The 14,448-nt window shown below is 36.0% G+C and overlaps 1 protein-coding gene across 1 annotated transcript in view; it reads left to right on the forward strand.

The window, feature by feature from the left end:
• Positions 1-14,448, forward strand: part of LOC116723394 (ephrin type-A receptor 6) — a 191,178-nt gene that overhangs the window by 137,687 nt on the left and 39,043 nt on the right. Inside the window, exons 6-7 of the mRNA XM_032568240.1 lie at positions 8,032-8,156; positions 11,061-11,223. Coding sequence (XP_032424131.1) covers positions 8,032-8,156; positions 11,061-11,223 — 288 coding nt within the window. The remainder of the gene's footprint in view (positions 1-8,031; positions 8,157-11,060; positions 11,224-14,448) is intronic.

Below are 14,448 nucleotides of genomic sequence, written 5' to 3' on the forward strand. Positions count from 1 at the left end.
ATAGCCATTCATGAAGACTCCTTCATGTTCATAACAGGTGTCAGTCTTATGCACACCCCTTCAAATAAAGTGCTACCAATAATTTTTCCTTATATTTCTTAAGGAAGCACAATATGTGGCATTTAGCAATCCATCCATGCTTTACATTTTCCTAATTCAAAGTGGTGAAGAGGGCAACCTGGACGTCTCTCAGTAGTTTTTTGTATTTTAGTGGGGAAACCTAAGGGATCCCCAGTCCAGACAGGAAATACATGCACTCCAGTGGATAGTTGTAAAAATGACTGCATTTTTAAAAATTGTATCACAAAGTCCACTTCTACATAGATTATAATTTTTTGTCTTTTTCACCAAGCATGGTTCTTCTCAAATTTTTGACATTTATCTTTTTCACATGATTAAAAGGTTAATTGATTGGTCATCCGTTGCCTTCACTACTCATAAGCACAGATATTGCCATCAAAATTTTGATATCACATGAGAAAATGGCTAAAAATGGACAAACCAAAATGTGAAAAACTGAAAATGTGAACGCTTTTCTAAACATAATCAAAGAGTCACACTTCTAGTTGGGTGGCAGTATTCGGTTATTGCATTTGCTTGAGCTGTCACTTGTTTGAGTTAAATTTCATAACCACTCTATAATTAAGCCCAACAGTTTATTTGGCTTTTGTCAGGCGTCTGCTGTTTCTATGTAAGACTGGAGTTTATAACACACAGCGCATGACCCACAATGCATTGGAGGTAACCTCCAGATTTAATGAAGTGTAATGATGATGCTCCCTAAATTAGAGTGCATGTCATTTCAGTTTTGCTTATCGTTTGTGTTATTAGCACGCAAAACCCGCAGGCTTACTTATACTCACAGAGACATAGCACATTCAATGAATGTGATTTTCCTCGAGCTGATTACTTGAAGTCCCGTAGGCAACGTTGTAGATGGAGTAAGGCGTTTCCGAATCACCTCACGTACCTGACATTGGCAGGCAGTGTTGGGAATTGAGCCGAATGTTATCGAATTGAACAAATTTAAATTAAATTCAATCGAACTATAATCAAAGTTTGTAAAGCTTTTAACGTTCATGTGATTGGTTACACAAACAGTATCCTCCTATGAAAAAAAAAAATCAAAAGGAGATCAGATTGGACCCAACATGAGAAAAAGAACCATCAGACACCTACACAAAAGAGACGCGTCAATATGACCGTTGTAAACAACAGCTCCCATATGTGTTTCTCTTTAACGCCATCTCTTTATCAGCATTGAATCAGTGGACTGTTAGGACATCGTTTAGGCTCCCACACAACATCAATACTGGCTCTATTGATTTTTTTTAAACAGTTAATGGAAGCCTTTAGGGTAGGAAAGCTAATTAAAATCATATGCAGGTCAAGCTCATTTAAAGACTCCCCATTAGTTTATGTTGAACTTAACCACGGTTGACTGAAAAATCCATCCATGGGGCATCATAATTGACTTATGTTTCTAATGGCTTTTCAGTTCTCCTTCATACAGGAGAAAGATGGGGAGTTCCTTCGGCAGATTTCATGTAGCAGGTTTAATAACCCACAAATGGAATCATTAAAGACAATTGACGTGTGTATTTGTGTCCTCAAAGTATAGTGTCAGTGCCTGAAGAAAGTGTTTACAAAAACAGGAAAAGCAGAAGCTGCTGAACAGTACGCCCCCTTCTCAAACACAAAATCTTGTTCTTAGAATTATGATTTATTTATGATCAATAATAGGAATAAAAATTTTCCAGGAAGAGATGAAGAGCAAGCGATGGAAGATAGATTCATTATTACATTTAATTTGGATGCATGTAGTTTTAAAAATCAGTACCACTTAACTTTTACTCTACAAACTATTACAGTGGACCCTGGTTTTTGTGGCCACACCCACCCAAGAATAGCTGGAATCCATAAATACTTGAGAAACTCTTTAAAAATGTTTATGCCCATCATTTTTTTATTATTTCAAACACTAAATATATCTTAACATGCACAGTGGAAACTGTCTTTGCACTACCACAGAAACTAACATCTGCACTCTTCCTTATTTCTGCTTTTTAGGGTTCAGCCAATGAGCACCAAGGAAAATAAAATAAATGGTGCTCCTGGATTGGATGCTTTGCAAACACCAGTGAATAGCATCTCACATAGAATTGCATTAATGTATTTCAGCTTCCTAGACTGCACTTTTTATCTTTCAAATATTTACATTTTTCTCTATGAAGGAATCCTTGGCAGGTTTTCTGGGAATAATTTGGAGCTACGATCCACAGAAAAATTCTTCACAAATACTGACATGCAAACTGGCTGGGGTCCACCCAACTTCCAAAAAGGAGTTCCTTTATGAATGTTGGATTAAAATACCTATTATGCTTCCTTGAACAGTTTATTTAGGGCTGTACAAACCATATTAATTAAATGTTTTGGACAAAATCATGCTTAGGTGATGAGGTCATGCCCATTTTCAGTTTTTTAGGGCCTCTTGTCACTTTAAATCCAAATAAGATGCTGCCCCCCCCCCCCAACTCTTTCACACTTGAAAATGGCTGCAACCAGATGCGCAATTATACAACCGTTCATCTTTGAAAAGCAGAAGTAGAGCCTCCTGAACAACCAACAAGAATGCAGCTAGTAGTTTCTGGATGGTAAATTAACAAAACAACACTTGTCTTTTCCAGCAGCCATTGTACAGCACAAACAGTGGTGAAACAATTTGAGCAAATGTGATAGAGCTTAGCTTGGGCTGTTAGGTGACGGGCAGAGCTCTGTTAAAGTTGCTAGGTAACGGGTTAGGCTTTGCTGTTGTTGCTAGGTAACGGGCTAGGCTTTGCTGTTGTTGCTAGGTAACGGGCTAGGCTTTGCTGTTGTTGCTAGGTAAGCGGCAGTGTCTGCTGATTTATGACAGAAGGTTTTTGAAACAGTTCATTTTCCAGACACCAAGAAACATTACCTTACTGTCAAAAAACCAACTAAGTTTTTTTTGCTTCTTTTAGCGCTTGGGCTGTTTTTAGAAGGAATAAAGACCCAAGTGGAAGTACAAAAACATGCAAAATGTGAATTTTGCACCTTAGGTCCCCTTTAAATGTCTAAAAATGATTTGTTAATCAGTCTTTCAGGAGCCTAAAGAAAGAGGTTTTACAGTGGAATTCCAAATTTTATTGTCTAGCATTAATCTGAGAGGGGAAAGCTAAATCTATGGAACAAAGTTTGATCACCCTTCAGCTTTCAACAGCAGAGTTGCCCCATTAGGATTAAAAAGAATGCTTTGCCTTGGTCAGACATTTGCTGTTGAATGTTCATGAAACCAACGTGTTTTCTGCTAAGCGGTAACTCACGACCATCTTTATCAACTGGAAGGTTTGTCAGCATCGTTTTGAAATGTTGCTTCTGTCTGGTCACGCTTAGCCTGGCAGGCTATCTGTTCTCAATCATTGTATATCTGAAGGTTTACTTCTTCAGATCATGGAGAGCTGGGTTGATAAAAGAAAACCTTTTAAGAAAGTCACTGACACTGAGCACACGTCCATTGCATGGGGAAAAAATGACAAATTTAGCAGGAAAATAGATAAGCAAAAACAATTAAAACAAATCTTTTGAAGTGGTAATAGCTCCACCATTTCATGTTGTGAACCAAAACTCATACACTAATAAATACAAATATTTAATTAAAATAGATCTTCTTTGGATCTCCTAATTTAGACTCTAATTAAATAACATATTTTGAAGAATTGTTGTTTCTCTTGTGCTATTGTGTGGGCTGGAAAATCAAAATGTTCATGGCGAGCTCTGTCTTGAGATCCAGAGTGAGCCTCCACATTTCTACTGGCAATTATTTTCTTCCAGACGGACAATAGTCTCCAGCAAACATATTGTTTTGTCACGTCCCAGCTTTCAACTCTTGTGCGCGCTCTTCTCATGGGAATCTCTTAGCTCCCTTGTTTATTTTTGTGAATTATGTGGGAGCCACAGCGGAGGGCTCATTTGAATCTGCTAGTCAGAGGGAGATTAAACTTAGGCTGTGTTTATTGTTTCCTATCGGGAGCCAATATGCTAACAGCAGATGCCAGTGGTCTTGCTGTGCCTTAGTTTGACGGATGCACAACATGACTCTCACCACAAACCTCTGCAGTTGCGCCCAACTGGCACAGGCAGCAGAAGAAGGACAAAAAAATTCCTGTAATGTCTGGGCTTTAGCAGAGTGCTTCATTACACAGTTAGATCAGATAAAATCCCCCGAGATGAATTTTCTCTGTTATCTTGAATAGGCGAGGAGGAGTGAACTGGTCATATTAGAGGTAATATGTATTAATAACAGATAATAGCATGTCAGTAGCTTTGGCTGATTTTATTTCCTGTAAAGTAGGGAATTATTTTCTACTTCAGCTGCTTCATATTGTTTTTAAGACCAAAAAAACCCTCTCGTATGCATGCATGTACGCTTACACACAGAGAGACACACTCTGCCCTTTGAGCTTAATGACTATGCTAATAATATAAGCTGTTTCAAGTCACGCATGACATTATTTTGGTCAAGTTTTGCTAGCATTTCAGACTACGTACGAAATTTTAAAAAGCCTATTAAGGATGGGTTATTAAGGAGAAGCCATGCATTAAAACACATTTAATAATGTGAACGCTGCTGTTTTTCTACTCTGGATCCTACACCTCTGTGTTGCACTACCAATACTTTATCAGTCATGTTGACTTGGCTTATTTCATGGATATTCAGTTTATTTATATAACACTAATTCACAACATGTCATCCCAACATTTTACAAAAAAATAGTCAATTGAAGCTCAGTTTATTCTTTTCTTAGGGAGTTAGGTACGTTTCATTTTTCTGTGCTTGGCAAACATTTGAATGTGAAAGTATTCTCTTTTTTTCTGTATGTTGTCTTTAAATAACCTACAAAATGACAAGCTAAGAATAATCTAATTTGAGTAATTTTGGTTCAAATACATACTGATTGGAGGGACCTGTGTGGTTTTAACAAAACAGGGCTGGGGGTTGACATGGGTTGTAACCCAAAACAAATTATGAAAGTCACTGCTTGGTTACAACGGAATTGGCTGAAACGAATAACTATTGATATAAATTAATTAAATAACATATGGTTAAATTAATGGGGGGTTTTACCCATCCTTCCTACATTTTTACCCTATTTGTCCTTGCAAAGTCATGAAGAAATGCAGTGTTTTCAAGAGACAGGTTGCATCTTGGACACAAGATAACATTGACAGTCTCACAACTGAATTCAATAGAACCAAATAAAACATCCGTAGAGTACAGCAACTAAAGAGCTACCTACTTTCTCACTTCAAATAAAAACATATATTCATATTTAATTAAAAATGGTGGCCACAAAGATCTCTAAACTAAATCCTAATACAGTATTTTAACGCACAATTGGGTAAAACTACAAAAAATGTGTCCTGCTACATTATCTCAGTTTTTGTGGATATATTTTATAAATACAGTATAACTTCTAAGTTAATTTAATTTTTTCAAAGAACATTGAACTGCAGTTTCTTTTTGTATGCAACATATTATCTTTCAAAGGTCTAAGAAAGAAAAGTAGATTTCAGCCATGAAATGGTTGATGTTATTCACACAGCTCTTCCTGGAATTAAAGGCACAGGCAGGTGAAATTAAAGGTATTTTTGAATTTATGTGAATAGCAGCATTTTTATCTAGTTCTATCCAGTTTTTACTCATTATTTCACTCTTTTTCATACTGAACAAAAAATTTGATTTTAAATAACCCTGGTGAAAGACAAAGCCTGCAGGGAGTCTTAAAAAGATTACTTTTTTTCTAATTTAGCTTCCATCAGACATAACACTGTTTTAAACATCTAACAAGCTCAAACCCACAGCTAGCTATAACCTACCCTAATATTTCTCCACATTAATGTTTTCTCTTCATCTTAAGAGCGTACATTTCCCAGATCTCTTTGTGACATCTGCAAAACATCTTCAACCAGGCACATGAAAAATATTGACTGAGGGTTAAGTTTCCCTTTGGGTTTGCTTGGAAAAAAAGCAAGCTTACATTTGCATTCACATAACAAGTAAGCTATATTTACTAGATGATAGAATGTATATTAATAAAGCTGTTTCATCTGCTGACTTGTGTCTCCTGGGAGCAAAATGCAATTATTTATCCAGAAGAAATTCATAAAGCAGTTCACTGCAAGAAAAATAAGCATGCCTTGCTCAACATATTTTTGATTGAAACTAGATTAAGTTATCACACAGAGACTGATGATTTTGTACACCGACTTAAGACTTTCTGAGACAGAAATATTGATAACTACATGATCATATGGCAATTTTCACTAAAGAGTGTCAACCATTGGTGCTTCTGATTCACTAAATAGAATCTCTGTATTTCACTTTTGCTTTTTAGAAGCTCCTCACTATTCATTACCATTTTATCACATTAAACATTCACTTTACTAAGAGACTTTGCCACAATGGTGGATTTGTGAATCTATGCATGAAAGAGAGTTAAATGCTAACCTTTGTATGCAGTTAGACTGTGTTAGCTTGCTTGTTAGACAGCCATTTTGAGAGAGATCATCATCACAGTACGTAGTCATTCACAGTGCCTTGCAACAGTTTTATACCCTTTAAACATTTTCACTTCTTGTCACACTACAAACTTCAATGCATTTTAATAGGATTTATGTAACAGAGCCACACATATTAGTGCATGAGTATGACATAAATATGAAAAGAGTTTTAAAAGTATTTCAAAAGGGTAGTGGGAAGATGTCTTCCCACTACCACTACCCCCAGAACAACTTTGTGCTACTTTCAGTATAAATCTGGCTGTATTGTAAAAAAATTTTAGGCTTTTTTGAGAGCTTATTTATCCACAAGCATCATGAAGATCAAGGAAAGCACCAGAAATTGCAGAATTAATGTTGGGAAAAAGCTCAAAGAAGGATTAGATTATTAGCAATATCCCAAACTTTGAAAATCTCAAGGCCACTATTCAAACCATCATCAAAAAATAGAGAGCAAACCAAGACATGGCTGTTCACTGAAACTAAGAGGCCTGGTAAAAATATTTAGCAGCCAGCCGGGAAATCACTCAAACCTTGCAACTAAATCTACAAAGTAATGCTGTATATCTAAGCCTACTTATATGTTTGACAAAACATTCAAATCTAATTGAAAATCTGTGGCAAGATCTGAAAGCGGATGTTGGGAGTTAAAACAGTTTTGAAAGAAGAACAGGCAACAGGTGTTTGTCACCTACAACAACCACACAACAACCACATAACTTTGATAAGCTTATTTGGACATAAACTAATTTTTAGTTTTGTTTTGAAAAAATTCAAGGTTGTACAAAATGTTTGAAAGATAGAGAATGGATTGTGCAAATTAAAAGAAATTAAAACAAAAAGTGATTTCTCTCACATCTGTTCTAAAGGAAAAGAAAGGGAAAATCTGATCTTAGTATTTAACAAAACTTTCATAGTTGCTGTCTACCTACAGTTTTTAAAATATTAAAAACAAGGATGACAGTGAAATGCAAAAGAGTTCAAGGTGAGTTGTACTGACAATTTTCATTTACATCAAATCACTTTCCAAATAATCCACTTATTGTTGATGAGATTAAATCGCATTGCAGGTTGCAGACGTACCTTACGAATATTGAATAAACAACAATATTATCTCATTGGTGTCTCTTACTAGCTCTGATCTTTGGATGTATTCTCCATCTACCATTACATTGATGGAGCAAACAGAGAAATGCCAATAAATAATGTTTCCTTCTGAATTTTGTGTTTTAAGTTTTTGTTTGGTGAGGCTGACTTATTAAAGTAGATAGGTGAATTCATTAGACTGTTAAATAAATTCATTTTTGCAGCCAATATTTGCTGATCTCGCTCACGCTCTGTGTACGCTTTCTACCCAACAGCCCCGACACGCAGCCTTAGAAAGTTTTATCACCAATGTCAATAGAGTCAGCACACAATAAATTATGTCTGCTTGGTGTGTTTACTGAACAGGTCCATCTCTGGTGGGAGCTGTAAAGAAGGACTGGGCTTCTCCAAACAGCATCGCTCTCTCCTGGCAGCAGCCCGAAGAAACAATACTTCCCATCATTGACTATGAAGTCAAATATTATGAAAAGGTAAACTGTCACACTTCTTTTGCATGACTATTGCCGTGACTTATCCCTCCCTTATGAAATGTTTCTGATACAAGATGTTAAAAAAATAGAAATTTCTTGTCTTGTCACTTGAATGTGGAGTGAAATTTGACTCCTCACAATAACAGCCCTTAAGAAACTCACGTCTTGCTCTTGCTGACTGATGTTTTCATCTAGTTTGCTAAATTGCTAAGCTAATGATGGCATGTTTTCATGTTCTTGATACAAGTCTCTGGTAATTTACCTTTAACAAATATATACATTTTAATAAAAAAATATGGTTATGAACATTATTCTCCTGCTTCATAAACCTAGTGCTTTGCACTTGTAGTGTTTAAGCTGCACGCTGAGCAACCTTTCATAATACTGACAGCTCTCTTTTCACATGATGCAACAGCCATTACTACCTTTCACTGTGAATGTCAGCATAAAAGGTGAAAATCATACCGAATGTATAAAATAAATTCCAACTTTCTAGGAGAAACATATTAACGCACACTACCAATGATTTGTTATAGTTTTTAAAGTGTGTATACACAAATTGGGTGTAATTTTCTTATCTTTATTTGATGCAGAAGTGAAAATCACTGACATTCTCACAATAACATGTATCCATAGCTAAGGGTCCTGAGTCAGAGATCAGGAAAGTATTGTTAAGTATCGCTATACTTGACAATATTTTCTTCTTTTTTAAAATATATAAACATCAGTTGAGTTTAACATTATAACCACTGACTGATAAAGTGAAAAACACAGAGTACCTCTTCATCATGGCCTTTGTTACCTGCAAGGAACTATTTTTGTTCTCATGTGCTAGAAGAAAGAGAAATGGAAAGCACAGTTATTTGAGAAAAGTTCATTTCCAAACTGAAACGGCTAAGCAATTGGGTCATTATTTAAAACTGCTGCTCTTCTGGGCTCTTCCCAGTCTGCAGTGGTCAGTATCTATCAAAAGTGGCCCAATGAAAGTGCAGTGGTAAGTGACAGGGTCATGGGTGGGCATGGCTCATTGGCACATGTAATCCCGTCCAAAAAGCAAGCCACTGCAGCCACTGCTCAAGCTGCTAAAGAAGATAATGCTGGTGCCGAAAGATTTTTTTTTTTTTGTGCATAAAAATGTCCTGTTCTGCAGCTAAACAGGGTTGAAAAACTCCAGACCAGTCAGCCTCTTTAAGCAGAATAGTACCCTTCACCACCAAGCAAACATTGAAAAAAGTAGCAGTAGTTTAACTTGAAGTTTTAGGTTTCCAAATTCCTTTGATTTATTTCCAATCCCAAATTTTTGTGTGGATCCATTAAGACTACACCTTGAATGCTGCATTCAATAAAACCTAAAGTACACTTTATTGAATTAACAATCAATTCACAATGGTGTAAACCAACATTTACAAACACAAATTACCAATAATAACTAAGCACGGATAATCATGTAAATGTTCTTAGTATGGAAAATTAAGGGCTTCTTGCGAAACATTGAGGTCCTTACATGACCTAAAGGTCAAATTCAATTTAAAAGTGTGATCCAGACTTTGATTAGTTTTTACAAGCCTATTTATGGCTTCACATTTTCTTTGAGATGGTTCAAGGAATGACTTCTTAGACCTTGTTTCAACACTCAGCTGTCACATTCCCCAAATTGATGCCTAGCACTCTGAAAATTCAAATGATTAATCACTACTGTGCAGCAAAAGGTTAAAGGACTGCAAAGTATGCTCTGCAATTTTCTTACTTAATAATGTAAGTAATAAATGGCATTTATATAAACAGTGGAGATAGTACCAGCGGTACCTAAATGAGGGCTGAACTGCCAGATTATTGCTTGAAGGATTATTTGAAATTTAGATCAAAGTTTGACTGTAAAAGGCATTCTGGAGGATCAGAAAGGATGTGAAGTTGTGACGTCCTGCTGTGATTCTGCATCTCAACAAACAGAAAACATTTCCTATCTGCTCATCATAAATCAATTGAAACATCCACTAATTAACCCATACAAAAAATATTCTATTAACAATTAGCCAAGTAATTTACTAAACATTAAGGACTGAGTTGTACACATAGATGGAAGACAAGAGCCTCTTTGAACTTTTCAGAAAATTAGCTAATTATCAACACAAACATGGCATAATTATGTCATGTTTTTTAGTGCATAGAGGTGAAGAAAATGGTTTCTTCTAGAGCAGATGTACAAGCCGTATTGTACGCATATTTCTAAAAGTTCAAGCTGTAGTTTTTGACATAACTTTCACAATGACTGATGTCAGAATCCTTAAAAAAATAATGAATATTCTTCAGTACATGCAAAACTTATAGCTACATAAATCTCCAACTCATATAAACTCATGCTTATAAAAGAGTGTTTACAAGTAGTACCAATACACATTTCTGAAGTTTTTTTTTTTCCTGTCGTTGTTTTCAATATGTTAATATATGTGTAAAATATTGCCTAGAGGTCTAATGAAATGTGTCATCTTCCATTTCATGTCTCTCGAATGTCTTCTACTTAGCTATTCACAGCAACAGTTATTATGCAGAACATCTGGTAAAGTGTTTGTAATACAGTTTTGTGAGGAAATTATCTCTTCGCTGTCATTTTGTGTTCCCAAAAGGGATCAGAAAGTGAGCTTGAATGCAGCCTAGAAGGCACTTCTTGTTGCCACTCCCTCATTCAACATCTGTCACCGAGCTGCGGTGAATGTGACAGTAATTTGACAAAACTGTTTACCGTGATTTTGATTAGGGTAAGCGTCGCTCTAAAAGACCAGGGGTTGTGGAAAAGGGCCTAATTTAAACGGATAAAATCTCCCTAAAACTGCATTCATATCTGGTCAAAACCAGTTCTTATTTGCTGAAATATTTTTTTATTCTTTCTCCACTTTTTCCTTTCAGGAACAAGAGCAGTTGAGCTACTCGTCAACACACACCAGAGCTCCCAGCGTGATCGTCTCGGGTTTAAAACCAGCAACCTGGTACATCTTCAGCGTTCGTACCCGGACAGCTGGTGGATTCAGCTCCTACTCACCAAAATATGAATACCAAACTACAGGTGACTGTGAGTACTCACTATTTGTTTCAAATATTAAAATGTAAACCTCTTCATGGTGCTGCTTTCTGTTCAATGGTTGTCTCAAACACAGACCTTTTTTGTAACAAAACTATTAAAAGGTAAAATTTGGAGAAATTATTATTTAAAACATCCATCGCCCCTTTTGCTAGCTCTTTTTGGACAATAAAAAGTTGGTCAAAGCTTTGACTAAAATTGTCACTCTCTGACAATGCTTCACTAAAATCTCAGCTTTGCTGTTTTTTTGTCATTTCCTCTTTTTATTCCATAGTCAGGAATATGAGGTTCTTGCTGTAAACAGCAGCTCAGAGTCAAATAAAGTTCATGTTGCCTGGAGGAGCATCCAGGGAAGCTCACAGCCTGAAGGTCACAAATAAACAAATATTTATACAAATGCACTTGTACTGTACAGGTGCTATCACGAAGCAAATGTAACTGTTTCAACACAATGTGGGAAAGATGCTGAGCAAAGAAAACAGTTTGGTATTATTCTAACTGGTTACTATAAATGTGACATTTTATCTAGCATTCAACTATGTAATAACCTTACTTATCTTTAAATTCAAGAATAAAAATATTACATTAATATACAAAGTCACATTTAGGTATATAAAGTCAGGAAGGGGGAGTTATTTGGGCAACAGTCTCTAAATTTTACCAAATAATTTTTGTCTAGTTTCTAGTGCAAACATCTTTGTACACTTGAAATAAGACAAACTTACTTAAAGGTAACTTTTCCGCAAGATATAGAACATATCAAACAAGTGTCTATGTTTTGCTAAAAAGTTATTTGTAAGTTAGTTTTGTCTTATTTCAAGTGTACTGAGATATTTTACCAAAATACTCGGTAAGATTTTGTGTTTTTGCAGTGTGTTGATGAATATAGCGTAAAATAATAACAATGTTATTTTACACAAGCAGTACAAAATAACATTGTATGAAGGAAGAAGTGATAACAAAAAATAAATAAATTCAATAAAGCACAATCTTTGCTGACCTCTGCTGCAAAATCTACAGCAGAGGTCAGCAACGCTGGTCCTGGACTGCCACTGTCCTGCAGGAAAGTAACTTTTTGTTACATTCCTCCTCTAACCAACTTCAATCAGAAGGCTGATGCTTCTTCTTGCTGTATCCAGGTCAGGAAGTTTTGCAAAAGGTCATTAACTTTTCATTTAATTCAGATGTGTTGGAGCAAAGATGCATCCAGCAGGACACTGCCACTGGTACTGCAGGACTGAAGTTTCAGACCTTTGATCTACATTTTTGTTAATTTTCATGTATAAACTAGAGCCACTGCAGCACAGCTAGCTGCTACAGCAAGATTACAATAAAATAAATTTTACATAATCTATCCTCTAAATTAAAAAAGACAGCCTAAAACCACAGTAAGCACAAACATGAAGTGAATGGAGTCTATTCTCAGCATTTGTTGTCCAGCCATCCATCCATCCATCCATCCATCCATCCATCCATCCATCCATCCATCCATCCATCCATCCATAAGCCTTTCTAGAAGTGTGAAGCTGAAGGGAGTAAAAGTAAAAGGGGACAATGAAACACAGCTGGTCTGTAAACGGCGACATATATGAACTGTAGTGTCATTAACATCCCACCAGACAGTTATGTGTCAAGCACTTATATCTCTAGGAATCTATCTAGTTCACTCTTCTACTAACTTCCCTAGAAGTCTCCTTCAGTTTACAGTAAGGATGTCAAACTCCGGTCCTCGAGGGCCAGTGTCCTGCAAGTTTTGAATATGTTCCAACTCCAACCCGTCTATATGAAAACATTTATCTTCTGATGTACTTAAGATCCACAGAGTCCTGCTAATTACCCAATTATGTAAATCAGGTGTTTCGACACAGTTGAGCCCTCGAGGACTGGAGTCTGACACCTGTGGTTGAGGGAAAGTAAGAATTTTTTTAACTATCAGAAACATTAGAGAATACAAACAGAAACCAAACTTTGAATAATTAAATTGTTTTTGGATGAATATATTTTGTTGTAAGAGCCTCACCTGCTTCTGATACAAACTTGGCACGAGTTTGTTTCCAGTATCAAAATGTAACAAGCTTTTTTTAACATTAAGGTTTTAAAACCATACCTTCAGTTTGTTTATGTCATTTTGATGAGAAGCTACTGCCCCTCCCTCACCTGTTGCTGCCAGTTAGCTGGCTGAAAGAGCGCTACTACACTTTTCCTTCACTTAAAACATACATAAATGAGTTAAAATGTTTTCTTTAGCAAACAGCACAGACCGAGAATGAATGTTATTGGTCATTTTATAATTGTAACAAATAATGTAGCATACTATTTTATCTCCAAATGTGGTGATATAATGATAACACTGTATTTTTACTCACGCTAATCATATTATAACTAAGTGGCTCATGCTTAATACTAAGACATGCTAATTTTCAACCCATTTGCTATTTATTTTTAACAAAGTGGGAAAAAAAATTTAAAAAACTAAAAACACCAATGTTTTTTGGGAGTATCTTTTATAAGAAAGCCAGCAAGTAGAAAATCTGTTACAAAAATTGAAGTAAAAGATGCAGAAGAGACAGAAATTTTCCTACAAATATTGTCAAACAGATGATTTTTTAAAACAAATCTGTGCATACAATTTACAAAAATACAAAAACTTCCTGCACAGAAAATTATTTGCAAAACTGTAGATTTCTACACTGACTCTTAAGACCCTCATTTTTTATTTTTGTTTACTTTCACCTGGTGAAGCTCAAATATTTGATTTCTTGTTCATAAACTAAAGCTCAGTTTTAAAGGCAAAAGGATATTAAGAATTTTCTACTTCTCACTAAGGAGTTTTTCTTTTCACAGCTAAAACCCTGGATGTTCTGGAGAGTGAATTTAATTTAGCGTAATTCTTTAAACCACAGAAACTAATAACTAAATACAGTCATCAAGGGAAACTGACACTACTCCTTTTCTGTTTAGTGTGTTTTGAATCACAGCGTTCCTTGTATGTTTTTGTCAGTCGTAGCTTTATTGCGTGCTCATAAAGTACAAAGGTCCAGCTGCCCTTTTATGTTGGGTCAGGTTTTATTGAGAAAGAGGTGATTTGGCTTCACAGTGGCCCTCTGCTTCCAAAGCTGCAGAGTTTGGCCTTATCTGCAGATCAGAGGCTGCACGGCCAAGCCTTTGTACTGCCTGGCCTTTTATCTAAAAGAGGAGGCAGGTTTGGCCCCTGCC

Source organism: Xiphophorus hellerii, chromosome 7 (assembly GCF_003331165.1).
Source record: "Xiphophorus hellerii strain 12219 chromosome 7, Xiphophorus_hellerii-4.1, whole genome shotgun sequence".
In the NCBI taxonomy this organism is placed as follows: domain Eukaryota; kingdom Metazoa; phylum Chordata; class Actinopteri; order Cyprinodontiformes; family Poeciliidae; genus Xiphophorus; species Xiphophorus hellerii.